This window comes from Pseudoliparis swirei, chromosome 7, assembly GCF_029220125.1.
Source record: "Pseudoliparis swirei isolate HS2019 ecotype Mariana Trench chromosome 7, NWPU_hadal_v1, whole genome shotgun sequence".
In the NCBI taxonomy this organism is placed as follows: Eukaryota; Metazoa; Chordata; class Actinopteri; order Perciformes; family Liparidae; genus Pseudoliparis; species Pseudoliparis swirei.
Window position 1 is genome coordinate 24,441,491 of NC_079394.1, and position 16,101 is coordinate 24,457,591.

General features: G+C 44.9%; 1 protein-coding gene and 1 pseudogene across 1 annotated transcript; one reads left to right on the top strand and one right to left on the bottom strand.

Moving 5' to 3' along the window:
- Positions 1-16,101, bottom strand: part of LOC130196989 (kelch-like protein 10) — a 94,319-nt pseudogene that overhangs the window by 50,568 nt on the left and 27,650 nt on the right.
- On the top strand, positions 619-14,505 carry LOC130197015 (sperm flagellar protein 2-like). The gene is given in 38 exon segments (XM_056419469.1): positions 619-1,060; positions 1,396-1,498; positions 1,627-1,879; positions 1,995-2,165; positions 2,364-2,510; positions 2,982-3,055; positions 3,161-3,287; positions 3,289-3,359; positions 4,364-4,529; positions 4,625-4,847; positions 4,990-5,063; positions 5,145-5,189; positions 5,275-5,341; positions 5,458-5,498; positions 5,671-5,774; positions 5,886-6,133; positions 6,437-6,527; positions 6,616-6,770; positions 7,238-7,429; positions 7,545-7,669; positions 7,987-8,114; positions 8,867-9,005; positions 9,118-9,255; positions 9,447-9,604; positions 9,698-9,766; positions 9,889-9,937; positions 10,061-10,120; positions 10,371-10,494; positions 10,732-10,870; positions 11,201-11,273; positions 11,370-11,526; positions 11,638-11,744; positions 11,944-12,126; positions 12,617-12,709; positions 13,013-13,186; positions 13,373-13,573; positions 14,039-14,161; positions 14,317-14,505. Coding segments are annotated over 38 exon segments (4,701 nt in total). The 5' UTR covers positions 619-1,002; the 3' UTR covers positions 14,368-14,505.

Consider the following 16,101-nt stretch of genomic DNA (forward strand, 5'->3'; position numbering starts at 1 on the left):
CTGCCACAAGGACAGATACAGGAGAACATTCCTGCCGACGGCTATGAGGCTCTATAACAAATCACCTCTTGCCAGATCATAGTGCAATCACTGAATACTTACACTATGTTGATCTGCACTTCACACATCTCATTTGTTTGCACTACACACATACACACATTTCATTTCATTTGCTCTGCACTCATACACACACTTTGCTTTTTGCACTCTGTCTATATTTAATATTTTTGTATTTGATTTGTCAGTGTTGTTGTGTGTTGTGTATGCATGTGTTGTATATTTACATATATATTTTGTTTTGTATTTTACTTTTGTCTTACTTGTATACTTCTATATCTTTCATCCCTGTTTCTTATATTTTGCGTTTTGTTTTTTATTCTTGTGTGTTGCTGCTACTGTCACGACAAATTTCCCCTTGGGGATTAATAAAGTATATATCTATCTATCTATCTATTACAGACTGTATATAAGAAGGTTTACACAGACGTCTCAGTGAATATATGGCGGTAAACATTTTCCTACAAAGCAATGGAACATTCTTTAAAATGCATTTGTCAAATATGTATGAATGTTGTAATTAAATAATCGTCTGTTTTTGCAAAACAAATGTTCCTTTTCCCTTCCCTAATCAGTGATCGGGGAAGGGCTGCTGTGAAGTGTCGCTACAAAAATACATTCGTCCCTGCTGACCTTCAGAAGCGCCGAACTGGACTGACTCTGGATCAGCCCGCAGTCGTTTCATCCCTCTGCTCTTAATTTGGGTGCAGAAAAGAAAACTGGTCCACGGACAGCTAGGCCCGCCCCCTCCCACGAGTGCCCTCCTCCCCTTGAAGCGCGCAACCATGGGCAACCCTGTTGATGGGTCACCACGGCAACAGCGCACCTCCGGGGTCTTTACCTCTGCTCCTTGTTTGTCAGCCGGTATGAGCGCGCGACAGAGGCTCATTATCACACATTAAAATGGCGATAGTTCTCGTAAAAGCTGAACTTTGAAGGGAGAAGATGTCGGATATACTGTGCAGGTGGCTGAACGAGGAGCTCCGGCTGTCAAAAGCTGTTGGTAAGTTACCGCCGTTCTGAGGTCAGCGTACCGACTTCTTGTTAGCTAACGTTAGCTACCTGATAGCTTCATTATGCTAACTAACGCTCCGTGGTTTTACGTTAATCACTGTTAGCCGTGTCCAGCGTCACGTGGTCACACTAAAGGGTCAAAGGGATTTAGTTTTGAACGACTGAGCTAGCTAGTTGTTCAAACTTTAATGCAAATATGTTTTGATAACTTTATCGTGTGTCCAATATGTTTTCTGTTGCAGGCCTGTGACTTTTTTTTATGAAGCACCACTGAAAGACATTCAACTACAATTAAATAAATGACATGCTTGTTCCTCTTCACAGATCCAAAGACCTTCGCCAGTGATTTCTCCAGTGGTTACCTCATTGGGGAGGTTCTGCATAAATATCAGTTGCAGAATGATTTCAGTATGTTTATGAAGAAAGAGTAAGTTGCACTCTCCATCAATCCATGATGTTTTGCTTCTTTTATTGCCTGTAAAAACAGCCAAATGTTGCTTGATTCTAATCTATAGTCTTCATAAATATTAAACCGTATCACACCTTTTCCCTCAGCACCTCCAGCTCCAGACTGAATAACTTCACCCGCGTTGAGCCGACTCTCCGGTTGCTGGAGATTTCCTTCGACACAAACGCAGCGCAGGAAGTGATGGAGGAGAAGCAGGGTGCTGCCACGCGCCTCCTTTACCAACTGTATGTCTCGCTTGAGAAGAAGAAGAAGGCAGAAATCAGCGGCACGTTGATGGAACTCATGCAGCCTGCAGCCAATGTTGGCCTGCACAAAAAAGAGCATGATTTCAACTCTGATGTAAGTAGCATAACAACATGTCAATATTTGTACGCTTAAAGTTCACGTTATTAATTCGACACAATGCCGATATCTACAAACGCCTCCGTTTCTTACTGTCTTTCTTTTGACGTAGCGACTGCATCAAGTGGTGAAGCGTGATGCGGAGCTGAAGCTCCAGAATATCTCTCAGCGCTATGAGGAGAAATGCCAGCAGCTGAGCGACCGGCTGGTGATGACGCTTCCCATTCAGCAGAAGAGACAACTCGGAGTCCAGGATGAGAAGAGACTGAAGAATATCGAGAAGGTAACGGAGATGTCGGATTAGAAAAATTATGTATTTCAATGCATTTCCCTGCAGTCATTTGACATAAGGTCAAATGTATGAACACACTTTAAGTCTTCAGGTTTGTATTCAGTCGCGTATTCAGTAGACTGTGAAAAACCTGCACTGGAATAAAGGAAAAAGCTCCTGCTGATGACTGCGGACCTGGTTATGTTGCAGCTGCGGGTGTGTCGTCAGAAGCACAATGACATCAGGACGTTTAACCAGTCCACCATTGTCCAGGTGCCCAAGCCACCTCCCTACACTGCACAGCTCCACCTGAAGAGGAGGCAACAGCAGCAGCAACGCAGAGAACAACAAGTGCAGGTGTGATCCAGTTTAATTAATGGTGTGATAATTCACCAACACACAGAGGGAGTGTTCTGCTTCTGACACACGGGCAGCTCGAGAGCGCTTTGGAGAGACTGATGCTGGCTGGCAATGGGCCTCGCAGAAAGTTTAAATCAAAATACTTATAAATATCTATATATGTCAAGAACTTTGAGTTTGTTCTTGCTCGTCTGATGGTCTACAGACCAATAGCTTGTTATTGCTTCACGCCTGTTAATGTTTACAGAAGGAGGTATTCATTCAAAATCAATTTCTCTGCAGAGGTTTTTTTAGGGATTTTCCAGGTTAACTATGAATTCCAACTGACAACCCTCTGTATACAATAATCCTATTTAAGGAAATCATCAAGCTGGACAACCATTCATTGAATTTCTCACGACACACAAACGACAAATGAGTGATGTTTTTTTTGGGTACTGTTCCAATTCCTGTTCATTTTGTATACAGACAGTCCAGACTGAAATAGCGAAGTTTGAGACGAGGAGGAAACTGCTTCCTTGTGGTTTAGCTTCCTTGTCAAGGTGAGAGAAAATCAAACAGTTTCTTTATTTGCATTTAGTATCATGTTATATAAATATATTCTTTTTCAAGAAAGAAAATGTGATTCGAACCTTTTTCAATTCCAGTGGTCAGCCGCCTTCTGGAGACTTCAGCCAAGGCTTTGAGGTCCCTGGAAGTGGAGCGAAGCTGACATTACAATCTAATAGCAAGTATATACAGGATATCCGACAGAGGCTGGAGGAGAAAGCGGTAGCTCGCGAGCAGAAGGAGAAAAGACAAGACCGATTCCTCGTGGAGCAGCTCAAGGCCCAAGAAGCTCAAGAGGTGCACGCTTTTAAATACATCTTACGCATCCTGCGCTTACTGGTGTTAGGTTGTAATCGTTTATTTTGATAACATCTGCAGAGGTCTTATGTTTTAAATTAATACATATAGAAAGATATTATAATAGAAAATATTAGGGAGAATATTGATATTTTTATTAATGTATTATGAAGCATAGGGGTAATGTTGACTCTATGCAAATGTAAATGGCAAGAATTAATGTATGTTGCATGAGAGTGACTGTATGTTAGTATTATAGATTGACGAGGCCGGTTGAATTCCGTGAAGTGACTTACAATAACAAGAGACTTTTATTGTGAAAGTGACTTTAATGCGGACAATAACAAGACGGGACTCTTATTGTGAAAATACTTGTTTAGCGACTTCACCGGAAAGTGACGTTTTGACCGGGGCCAGTGACATTGAGTATGAAACTCCGTGGATTAGAGAAATCGGGTCTCTTCTACAGGAGGAGCCGGGAGCCGAGGAAGAGCGCCTTGAATGTTTGTTTTACACTTCCTGCCAATTGGAGAAAAATTGACCGCGCTATGGTAAAAAGAAGATTTTGACCTTTTCATGACCTTGACCTTTGACCCGATCGATCCCAAAATCTAATCAAATGGTCTCCGGATAATAACCAATCATCCCACCAAATTTCATGCCATTCGGTTTAATACTTTTTGTGTTATGTGAGTAACACGCATACAAATAAATAAATAAATACACGGCGATCAAAACATAACCTTCCGCATTTTCAATGTGAAGGTAAATATATATTTAGGATTTATATTCACAACGCACAAGGGTCAAAACCATTTTGTATAGCTCATTCTCACAAATTAAAAAAGTGCCTCAGAGTGCTTTACAATCTGTACTTCGCTCTTACATATCAGCTCTTCTGCTCTTTGGCTCAGTCCAGAAAACACTTTGATTTACTGTGAATACGCTCACGCTCATTAAATCGAGCTTCGCCATTGTGTCGCTTCTTGTGCTGTCGTGTCCAGTCTGATTCCAGAGAAGCCGATGAGAGAGTGGAAGGAGTTGCTGTTCAGTGGCCTGCCTCTCTATGAGTCCGTGAAGGGCCAGCAGCCATCGGGGTCTGCTCCACTAGACCCCGTAGAGCTGCAGAAGCAGGAGACACTCAAAAACCAGCACTACGAGGAATACACTGTGAGTTTCAAACACGAGTGCAGAGTGTTTTCTACATAATGCCCCGAACTGTGCTGAAGGTCCTCTTTGCCTGAGCCCCATGTCCTGTTTGTCAGAACATGGTAGGTGAGTGGGCGTGGCCAGAGGAAGCCACGGAGACCAAATGGCCCCTGACCAACAACGACATTCTTGGACACGTTGTCCAGCGACTGAGGAACATTGTTCATCAACCCGTCGTGAAACCCCCTCCGCCATCCTTCCCTCGCTTTACCATCAAGGCCTGTGTCCTGGGCAAGTTCTGCTCGGGGAAGACCACGTGCCTGGCCAAGCTCGCTGCAGGTACACGCAACACACGCACAAACACGAGACGCACGCACAAACACAATGTTGCACCACTTAGCTACTGAAATGTGGAAGAAGTTTGGATGGCTTAATTATTGCTGTTTGTGTGTGTGTGTGTGTGTGTTGTTTCCTGGTTCAGCCCATGGCATCTATGTCTTATCAGCTGACTCACTCATCAAGGAGGCACTGAATGCTTACCGAAATGGAGAGGAGGTTAGTTTGGTGCTCGACAACTTTATTGTAACTTCACTCGTATCCCTTTTTATATAATCTCAGAATATTCTGCTTTAAAAGGACTTTTCAGAAAACTCTCCCCAGTCACCCCGGCCAGCATCAGAGGTGTGTGCCTGTAAACGTTTGGTGGTCAAAGGTCCTCAATGATTTTGAACATTTTAAAACATATCCTTTTGGACAACATGTGCAGGTCACAGAGCAGCAGGGAGAGAAAGACAGCGAGCTGCCGCTCTCATCCTCCACGTCCCCGAAGCCCGGTGCGTTCCAGTGTGTTGTTTTGCTTTTTGATGAAAATGCACTCTGCATATGAAATGTTTCACACGGCTGCTTGTTTGATGTGACACCTGTCACTCACGGTCTCATTGTTTTTCAGATCTTGACACTCAAGAGGAGAGCAGAGACGGCAATGTAAGAGTACGTGTTGTTCACAAGCTCTATTCTGGATTTCCTTATAAATAACCCTACCTGTACTCCCTTTATATCACGAACCAACCTCGCTGAGGTAGTGTAATAATTTGAAATGTTGACTTCTAAACGTCTTTTTCCCGAGAATTGAATACGTAGCTCTTTTCCCCCGCTCATGCAGCGGTCTACCCGGGCCATGCAGGGAGAAGCTGCAGAAAAGGTGCTGATGGAAGGCAACGCCATCCCTAACGAGCTGTTGGTGGACATCATGCTCGAGGCGATCAGGTAAGCACACAACCTGCATTGCTATGAAATACTTTATATGACTTGTTTTACTCGGCATTGAATTTCACAGAGCGATACAAACAGCGACGCCACAATCACTCTCCTCTCCAGGCAGGTTCCCGCTCAGTCGGGGTGGATCCTGGATGGCTTTCCGGTGGACATGGCTCAGGCCTACCTGCTGGAGAAAGGCCTGGGCGGGTCTGTCGATGAAGCGGACGGCGTCGTGAGCGGCAGGACAGAGCTCGCTGCCGATCCTCATCCACCCAAACCGGCACCGACCCCGCCTCCCGCACTGGACCTGGTTCTGCTGCTGGATGTCCCCGATGAGTGTGTGATCAGACGTCCGTTCAGCCGGCCGGGTACGTCGGTGTGAGGTTAGCGGTGTGTGTCTGTGGGTCCGTGCTGAGCAGGTCCTTCAATCTGGGCGTTGGCGGTTCAATCCCCGCCCTAGTCGACGTGTCCTTGAGCAAGACACTTAACCCTGAATTGCTCCTGTAGCTGTGTCTACGGTGTGTGAGTGTAACGTGGTTGTAAGTCGCTTTGGATAAAAGCCTCAGCTAAATGACATGTAACGTACTGTGTGTGTGTTCAAACATTACTCCCATTATTAAGTATAGATGCTCAAGTAACCAGCCACATGTAAACGATATGTTTGTGTGTAGAGACGGATACTGCTGCTGCTGCTGCTGCTGCTGCCTCTGCCTCCTCCCATCCCACAGATACGAGCTTGTATCTGGCGCAGATTCCACACAGGTAATAATCACAAAAGTCAAATACATTCCTGCTACTGCGTGACTGCGTGTTGAGTATCCGACATCATCCCCTCCCCCCTCCCCTCCAGGATCACAGCTTTTCAGGACACCTGGCCAAAGCTCGAGGAATGGTTTGGAAAAAGGCAAAACATTTTGGTCCGTGTTGACGCAGATGTGGACGAGGAGCAGCTCGGCCACAGGGTGGCGTCCGTCCTGCAGCGAGTCATGATGCAAACACAGCAAGGTAACTGGTTGTCATTGTCGCGGTCAGTCAAAAGTCCTGTGTGTTTTTTTATTTATTACCTTCGCATTCGAGAATGCGGAAGGTTATGTTTTGATCGCTGTGTATTTATTTATTTGTATGCGTGTTATTCGCATAACTCAAAAAGTATTAAACCTAATCGCATGAAATTTGATGGGATGATTGGTTATTATCCGGGGACCATTTGATTAGATTTTGGGATCGATCGGGTCAAAGGTCAAGGTCAAGGTCATGAAAAGGTATGCGGCGAAGGTATGCGCTCTACCGAGTGCCCGTTCTAGTTTCTACTGCCATTAGATGAGGTGAAAACTATTAGTTTTGTTCCAATCACACGCTGATCATGAGAGTCTCTATGTTTCTGCGTTAAATGATGTTCAGTCGATAATGTGTCCTCCCTGAAGGAAACACGATGATCACTCACAATATTACGATATATATTGAATCATCAGCTCTCGCCGCTCCTCCTGGTGACGATGTCGTGTTGGACGGCGGGAAAGCTCCGGACTCCTCCTGTCCACCTCCACCTGTAGACCAAGCTCAGGGCCTCGCAAAAAAAGCACACGCAGAGTCCCACATCGGCCTTGACGAAGAAAAAGCCCAAAGTGTGAAGTCCAAATCCAACACACCCTCCTCCCCACGAGGTGGCGTCATCAGCAGTCTGTGGATCACAATATTCAAACTATTCCTGCAGTTGATGAACATGATGTGTTGAGGACATGTTTTCACTCGTGAACTTTTCTTCTGGCTCATTACTAGGGCCATCGAGGAAGGTTTCAACTTCCTCAGTGACCACTGAGGATTCTCCGGGAGTCCCACCTAAGCCGGCCTCTCCCTGCCCCGGTTCATCCAGCTGGGTCTACGTCGATGAGCCCCTCCCTCCAGTAGGATAAACGCTTTTTTATGTGTGGTTTACTCACCAGAGTTGGAAGAGCAAACCTAATCTCTAATCCGTAATTATATCCTGAACAACCTTGTTGATGACGTATGATCATATATATGACATTCAGATGCACTCACTGGGGGTAGCCACAGGGTGGCCCGCTAACGTGGTTCAGCCATTCCTGACCTGTGTTGCCCTTAAGAGCCCATTAATGAAATAGACCTCATGTCCAATTTTATATTACTCTCTGTCTTGCTTGGTTTTATCTTCCTCTACCCCCCCCCCTCTCTCTCTCTCTCTCTCTCTCTCTATTTCCAGGAGCTGTCAGAGTACCTGTGTTCCCATTGGGACACGGTGTGCGATTCTTACGTGAACAACTTGAAGACGACGATGCATCGGCTGAGCTCACAACCGTCTGCGGTTCACCTTCACCTCTTCAACATCAGGTATTCTTTGAAGGAGCGTGAACATGGTTTATTTAAACCTCCAACGAGGAACTTTCATTGCGTGTTGAGTTTGGCGGTCCCTGTGGACAGAAGTGGTCGTGCTTCATCAGAATCCCTTCAGAAAACCTCTCATTTTACCACAGCTGATTCTGCCATGAAGATCAATAATATATAAGATAAATCCATTCTCCACTTGGCCATACACCTTTTGCAGAGCCACGACTTTTTTGTTAGTTACATTCAATCAATCATTTTTATCCTTTTAATACTAGGTTTGTCATTTTACAGCTTAGATGAATGGATGAATGGATGGATGGATAAATGGATGAATGGATGGATGGATGGATGGATGAATGAACGGATGGATGAATGGACGGATGGATGGATGGATGGATATTTGGATAGATGGATGGATGGATGGATTTGTAGCAGCAGCAAACAAGGTTACAATATATACAATACACTAAAAGAAATTAAAATAGCAGAGCAAGACATTTTAAATTTAAGAAAATGCAAAGTATATGCGGTGTATATTAGTGAGTATAAGTATATAAAGTGAAAGCGGTGCGAGAGTTATTGATGTTGATTCAATTTGAGGAGGATCTGGTATCTGGATCTTCAGATGCAGAATGGAAGTTGAGTATTTATAATTAGCCTCTGAATATAGTAACTACATAGATACAGCTGAATGTGACACCAGGTGTTCACACCATAAGGTTTAGAGGACAACATCTCACCTGTATTATCCGTAGAGAGGAGTACAAGCATTACATGGGGCGTCCGGACTTGAAGCAGGAGTTAGTGTCTCACTGGCAGAAGGACTTCAACAGCATCCCTGATGACATGAGAGAGGATGAGGAGACCAAAGCAGAGCTGCATCTGAGGCTGGACGTGAGGACAGTTCATAACATAATACAATGCAAATATTCTTCAACTGATCATGCTGACCCGCTTAAAACAATGAAAATACTAAATATACGGAGCTGTTCTGATCTCTGTACAGGAGCTGCGTGAACGTCTGTGGGACATTAGCGACAAGCGTAAGGAGGAGGACGAGAAAGAGAGGGCGAAGCTCATGGGGGACGGCTGGTTGGAGGAACACACCGCCGTCCTCATCAACCACCACTCTGTCCTCATGCAGGTAACTCCTCTGGTTATGTGGCCTTTCCAATGTAGTCCTTTAAAAGCTCACGCTATACACCTCCTGGTACCTTTTCCATGGCTTCCTTTGGTTGAGTCGCTGTGTCGACGGCGTAGCGGCCTGTGTGTCTTCTACGCTCTTCTGCAGTTTGACTTGCAAAAAGCATAATGTTGGATTAATGTGTCGTCCAGGTGGAGTTGGACCGTTTCAAGGACACGTTCCGTATTCTCAAGGTCTACTATTTGGGCATGTACAGGGAGGTGCTGCCTGAGCTCCCCTCCAGGTTGGATTGTATCCCCCTGCTGGACCAAATAGACGCTAAGAACCAGGAGGAGAGGCAAGGAACTCGGTAGTAATAGCAACTAACTATGTCGCGGCGAGATGATAAATAGTTTATGGATAAAGAGTGCAGAGAGTGAAATATTGATGTTGTTCCCACCAGCACTGAGCCAGCGGGCAGAAGTGTGTCTCGTCAGACGGACTACGGAGAGGACAAGAAGAGGACGAGACCGTAAGGCAGAGGCGCTACTCACGGTTTTCTCATTTCCTCGTAGTCCAAATGATCCCCAGCACAAACATATAGTTAGGCATAAACAATTCCCTCCACTCGTCTTGTTCTCCTCTCCTCCGCAGACATCGTGACTCCAGGGCGAAAAGCCGGATTCAAGCTGAATCTGTCAAGGTCGTTTGGGCATTCCCAAGGAATTTTAGATGTCTTTAAATGTGTAATCGTACCATAAGACAAAAGAACCAACAAAACGTTTTATGAATAATATGCTGATAATCTTTTTATTGTAAACTCTAGCTACCCCATGAGAAACTGATCTCCGACTATGAAGACGCACTCACAGCAATCCGACAATTGGTAATGCTCTTTGTGTGAGAGTTGGCATGAGCATATTATAGAGTTGTATATACATTTATTTATATACATTTATATATATACATTTATATATATGTGTATATATCAATGTATTTATAGACTTATATATATGTATTATTATTTATGTTCTATATATACATATATATATATATACATATATATATTAAAACAATTTTTTAAATTAATTTATGTATTTGTATTCCTGATGTGTATGGGTTGAATATGTGTGTAGGTGTCAGCTGAAGTCCACCAGGGGGAGACAAAAGAGCAGAAGGAGAAGGAGAAGGCAAAGACTGATATTCAAGAAGTCAGAGACAAAATACATAAAGAATATGCAGCCGCACTGGATCATGAGGGTATGCACACACAGGGATTCAGTAGTTTCTTTATATCCCGATATATTAAACCATCATATGGCTGTATTGTCAGTATTCTTAGGGGCTCTTTTTTCTAAGAACTGTGCCACATGAGATACATATCACGTGTATCCCTGTGTATTTTTACATGTACAAAATGAATATGTTTCTATTGGGAAGGAGCTAATGCTCATTGTGTGTGTGTGTGTGTGTGTGTGTGTGTCTGTGTGTATCCAGGGAATGCAGCAAAGGCGCGCCTAGAGCGGGTGAAGGGTCATGGTCTGGTGATGGTGCAGTCCCTGCAGAGCAGAGCAGCACAGACATCGAGCAGCATGGAGAAGTTGCTAGAAACACACAATGTCGCAGAAATGAAGAGGTATGAGACAGTGGGGGGGCGGGGTCACGTGGGATTACGTGTGGTCACGTGTGGTTACGTGTGGTGACGTGGGGTTACGTGTCATGTCACAATGCTGCACGTGTGTGCGTATATGTATGTGAGCCCCCAGATTTAAACGGTTGGACAAGCGGTGTTCCGGTTAAATCACACAGCTGGAAAGATTTCTAAATGTAATGACAGCCCTTTAAGTGCCTCTTACTTGAGAATATTAAAACATGCACCGCTTGTGAAAAACCCTTTTCGTCCCTGAACTAAACGTTGCAGACATGTCTGACTTGTTATCTGCGCCTCCCTTCTTCTTCTCTCTAGTATTGAGCAGCTGTCAGAAGTGGTCGGCCACCACATAGAGGCAGGAGCGAAGCTGCAGAACGAGCTGGTGATGGTACCTCACGACTTTATAATAGTATTGATTTTTATTTTTGTCTCCTCTACCCCACTCCTCCCATTTTAAGATTCCCTCAAATTCTCTCTCCTGCAGGAATGTGTTGACTTCTACTTGAATGGAGACTGCCACATGGTGGCCAGCCCGGCTCCCCCTCCCCGTCCACCTGCTCTGGAGAAACCCACGAGGTCCACGCCGACCGTCACTCAGCTCGAGTCACTGCAGCGACAGCTTTGCAACGTAGCTCCATCAGGTCCATACGGGGGGGGGGGGGGACAAGCTGCAATGTGATTGGGTCTACTAATCCTGCTCCCCAGCTATCCATCCACCTTAATAGTCCTTTGCCCTTCTTTCGGACTTCCAGGCCTCATGTCCAGCTCTCATTTCCTGGGGCTGCTCATGGATATCATCTCTGTGAACATGGGCAGAAACACCTTGCCCGAGCCCTGGAATAACAAGAATGAAACACAGGTACTCTTCAAGCAACTAAAAACACCAAGCAGAGCAATAATGTATTTTGTCTTTGCCTCACAACATCAAATTCTGCTGGGAAGCCAGTTTTCATAAACAATTTCAGTCAATTGACACGCCCACATTCCTGCACCATCCTGTCCATAAAAGACACTCCTTTATGGCTTACAGGAGCATTGTTCTTTTCTTCTGTCCCCAGTTGATGGAGATGTTATCCCTCCTGATCGACGTCTACGACTTGATAGACTGGCGTCAGTTCCTGCTCAGCGCCGCCCTCCCCTGGCCGTTCCCCTCCTTGTCACAGCTGCTGCTCGTGCTCCAGCGTTTCAAGGCAGTAGATACTGGCCACTCAGGCTATGTCGACGAGGACCAGTACCTTCAGGTGTCCATGCACGCAGCACTCAGACCAACACTATGTGTTCTGGTTCTCTGGTCAGACACTCAAACGGTGTTTAAATCACAAGAAAAGTCCAACTTTGGATATACCTGTATATTAAGACTTGTATGTCAATATGTTGTCTTAATGTTCTTTGTTGTTTTTGTTAACTGTTTGCACTTTATTACTTTATTACTATAATTATTATTCACTTTACTTTATGTTGGACAAGAGAGAAACATACTTTCGATCGTCTGTATGTTTCCACAAATGGAAAATTGACAATAAAGATGACTTTGACTTTAAATGATGTATCCACCTTCACCCCCCCCATCCCCCGTTATGATGCACTGAGACCCGGTTTCCACCAGCGTTACAAGTCAACGCAACGACACATTTAGTATTTATTGTACACTTTATCTAGTATGAAGTCAAATCTGCAGCTTCCTGAGTGTAAAAACAAATGTGTAACTCCTCCTGACTTCTCTCTCATCAGACAGAGTTGTGGTTTTCCAATGAGAGCGTCCAGCCCGTCCCGGGTGACCCCTCTGAGCCGCTGCCTTACGACCGCCTGGCTAACATACGCAAGGTAACCAACCATGTCCACTTTCATTACTCCTGAAATGGAAAACCAGAGACAAAAGAGAGTGAAAGAACATCAAAAAGCTTGACCCAACTCTTTTAACTATTACTATAAAAGGACTTTTCTGATATATATTTTTTTACGATTGATATCTTTTTGTAGAACAGAAATGAAATAAAAACACAGACATCACAAGGCCATTTGTTCTACAACTCAAGGGGGTCAAACACCTTCAGTTTACTGTTCATCCACAGGAACTGCACAGAGAGTCTATCACCAGTAACATGTGCCACTCTTCTCCCTTCTCAGTTCTTTTTCCAGCTGTTTGCCGACCGCTCTCTCTCCCCCCCTCGACTGGACTACGTGTGCATGCTGCAGTACTTTGCGGCCGCCCCCGACCCCAGACAGGGCTTCATCAGAGCCCTCAGCGTGGTGCTGGGACAACATCTCAAGCACTCCTCCCCCCCGGGCCCTCTTGTCAAGGTGAGTAAAGTAATCGACAAAAAAAAATCTAAAAACATTATCATATTCTGTCACCAATATCTTCAGATGGTTCTGAGTCATAAAAGAAATGAAAAACATTCAGGAGTTGTCGTTGTCACACAATCTCTTGCACATCAGCAGGGAAGCAGATACCAGCGATGTCATAATGCGTGTGTGTGTGTACAGTCCATGCCCAGGATAGAAGAGGCTGCCGAGCTCAGCTCCTCGACACTCGATGGAGCCGACCAGGACGGAGACGCTCTGTGTTCGGGGGAGTGGGAGGTGTCCGTCCCGGCTCTCCTCGCTGTCACCTGCCACAAGGTCGCCCAGCTGAGAGACGGCAGCCCTCTTCCTCCAGGCTGCCTGAGTCGGGAGGAGCGCACTGAGGTGAAGCCCTGTGGACGTTTAGGGACATACAGAAATGGAAAGGGTCCAATTCACGAAGGAAATAGATCGTCGACTGAACGTGTACGATTTGGATTTTCAGTTCAGCGTCATTCATTCGACCTCAGTAAGGTTTTGTTTTCGGTTATGCCGTCATTGTTTACAAACTTTACATCGATGTGCATAAAAAGGCCCATAATGGCCTTTCTCTGCAGAAATGCAACTGATATGGTTGAGTTGCAAATCTTTCTGTGTTTTTGTGGTTTTCATGATTAAAAGGGTACTTCCCCGACTTGTGCTACAGCAGTGGGTGTTTTACAGGGACAGTCCATGAGTGGACAGTCCACGCCTTCATTTGCATAATAACAAATAAATGTCCGTGATGTGGATCAGGCAAAGCCCCCTTGACCCCCCCTCCCCAATCCAAGCAGAATTATTAACCACATTATTAATACTCTTGGCTTCTAGCAACTGGTGCGCGTGTTCGGCGAGCTGGGCTACGAGCCCGGGGCCTGCGCCCCCTTCTCCGTTCTGTCTCGGCATCCTTTCATCCAGCGCCTGATGGAGACCTCCACCCAGTACCAGCTCGTCGTGAGTCTCCATGTCTGTGTGTGTTTACATTCGTGTTCCCCTACGGCACCGTGGAGGAGGATCCACTCACACATCCAAACAGTTCACATTTATAAAGCTACACGAAGATTCACCTTTATCTTTCATATCTCTCTCTCTCTCTCTTTGCCTCTCAGAACATCCATGGAGTGCTACTGGCCCATCAGGATGAGATCCCTGAAGGATAACATATATATACAAGTGTTCTCATGACTCAAAGTGTTTGCTGAAGTGTACGGCTCACTTCATTGTTGATGTCCGGAACCGATGACGGTTATGACACCATGATTGAGACGACAACAATAAAAATCAACGATGGCAGCATTGATCCCTCTTCCTTGTTTTCTTCTCCACACTCCAGCAGCTTTTCTGACTGACTTGTTCTTCGAATGACCTCTCCGACACAGAGAAGCATCGGTGGCGGCCACAAGGAGCACATTGTCCAGTGTAACCTACAGGTCAAGCCTGACCTGACAGGGAACCCGCAGCCCCATTCAGACGGGCCAATCAGCAGCGATACGTCCCGGTAGATGCTCATTTCCATTTGTTTAATGTGATACAAACGAGGGGTTGGGGGTCTCTCTATCTCTCTCCGTCCCTCCCTTCCACGACCACCGCATGTCCGAGGCTCTCGGACCTCTCGGTGTCTGACCCTCACATGTGTCACATAGACACATTTTTACTCGCAGACTCGCGTCAGAGTAAAACCTCCCGAAAGAAAAGGAAAACATCCGCTCCTTGACACGTGTTGCGTGACGAATCATGCAGCACACATTCTAGGTACATCGAACAAGGAATTGTTTTTGTTGCCAACGGCGTAAAAAAAGACGTTGAGGCTTTGATGCGCTGCGATGAAAAGAGGATCGTTAGCAACCATGTGTGATTTTCTCAGGGTCGCGTTGGTAATCCTGCGTTTTGTTTCCTGCTCATATCTCGTGGGAAAGTCCTCATTTGTCTGGATACAACTCCAGTTACTCACTTATTAGTGAGTTCAAAGTGCAAACTTTCGTTCAAGGTTTTCATTGCAGTGTATTGCAGACGACTTTCGGTCCTCTCGACATGGGGATTGTATTTTGGATGTTTTCTCTTCTGGCTCTTCCAGTGCTCCAATCTGCCAAGATCCTGACGTCTCATCGGTGAGTAGTGGAGAAGTATTAGATGCATTAATGTGAGTCTTTATTCAGAAATATTAGAAGAAAAAAGAATAACACCTGGTCAGAGGGTCATATGGTGAGATTTAATATTATTGTTGGAGCTATTTATTTGATATAAGTATTTAGTTATTTTATTGACAAGTAGTATTGTTTAATGATTCAGGTTGTTTTATTATTTATGTTGGATGTTTTGATTTATTAGAATAGATTTTTATTGTGATAGTTTTTAGTTTTATTATTTGTCGTTGTTGTCTGGATATATTTAGTCTTTTGGTTGTTCATTTGTTTGTTAATTGTGTAACACGGTGGGCACCTGTGCTTATATGTAGGAGTAGACAGCTACAGGACCAGCATGCACCTGGGTAGGACTATGTATTTTTACCAGCACAGAAGAGGCAGCGTGAGGAGTTAATGTGTTTGTTTGTTTAGTTTAGTTAAATAAATTATCAGAAAAATTGAATCCTGAATGGACAATACTTTTTTAGGCTGCGTAAAGCCCAAACCCACAATGCATCAGTGGCAATCTGATTGATGTTTTTTTTTCTTTCATACAAGCTCAGTGAGCTTATCTTTTAGTGATATTGTCTATCTCTGTTATGTTTGTGTATTTTTTTAATAAATCGTGCAAAACAAGTGAGCCGCAAGCGTGCTCAGTGCGGTTATTTGACTTTGAGTCTCCCCCCCCCCCCCCCCAGGAGGAAGCCACTACTTGCTGTTAGATGAGATTTCTCACAGCCTCCACCAGCACGGCCACGAGGTCCGCATGCT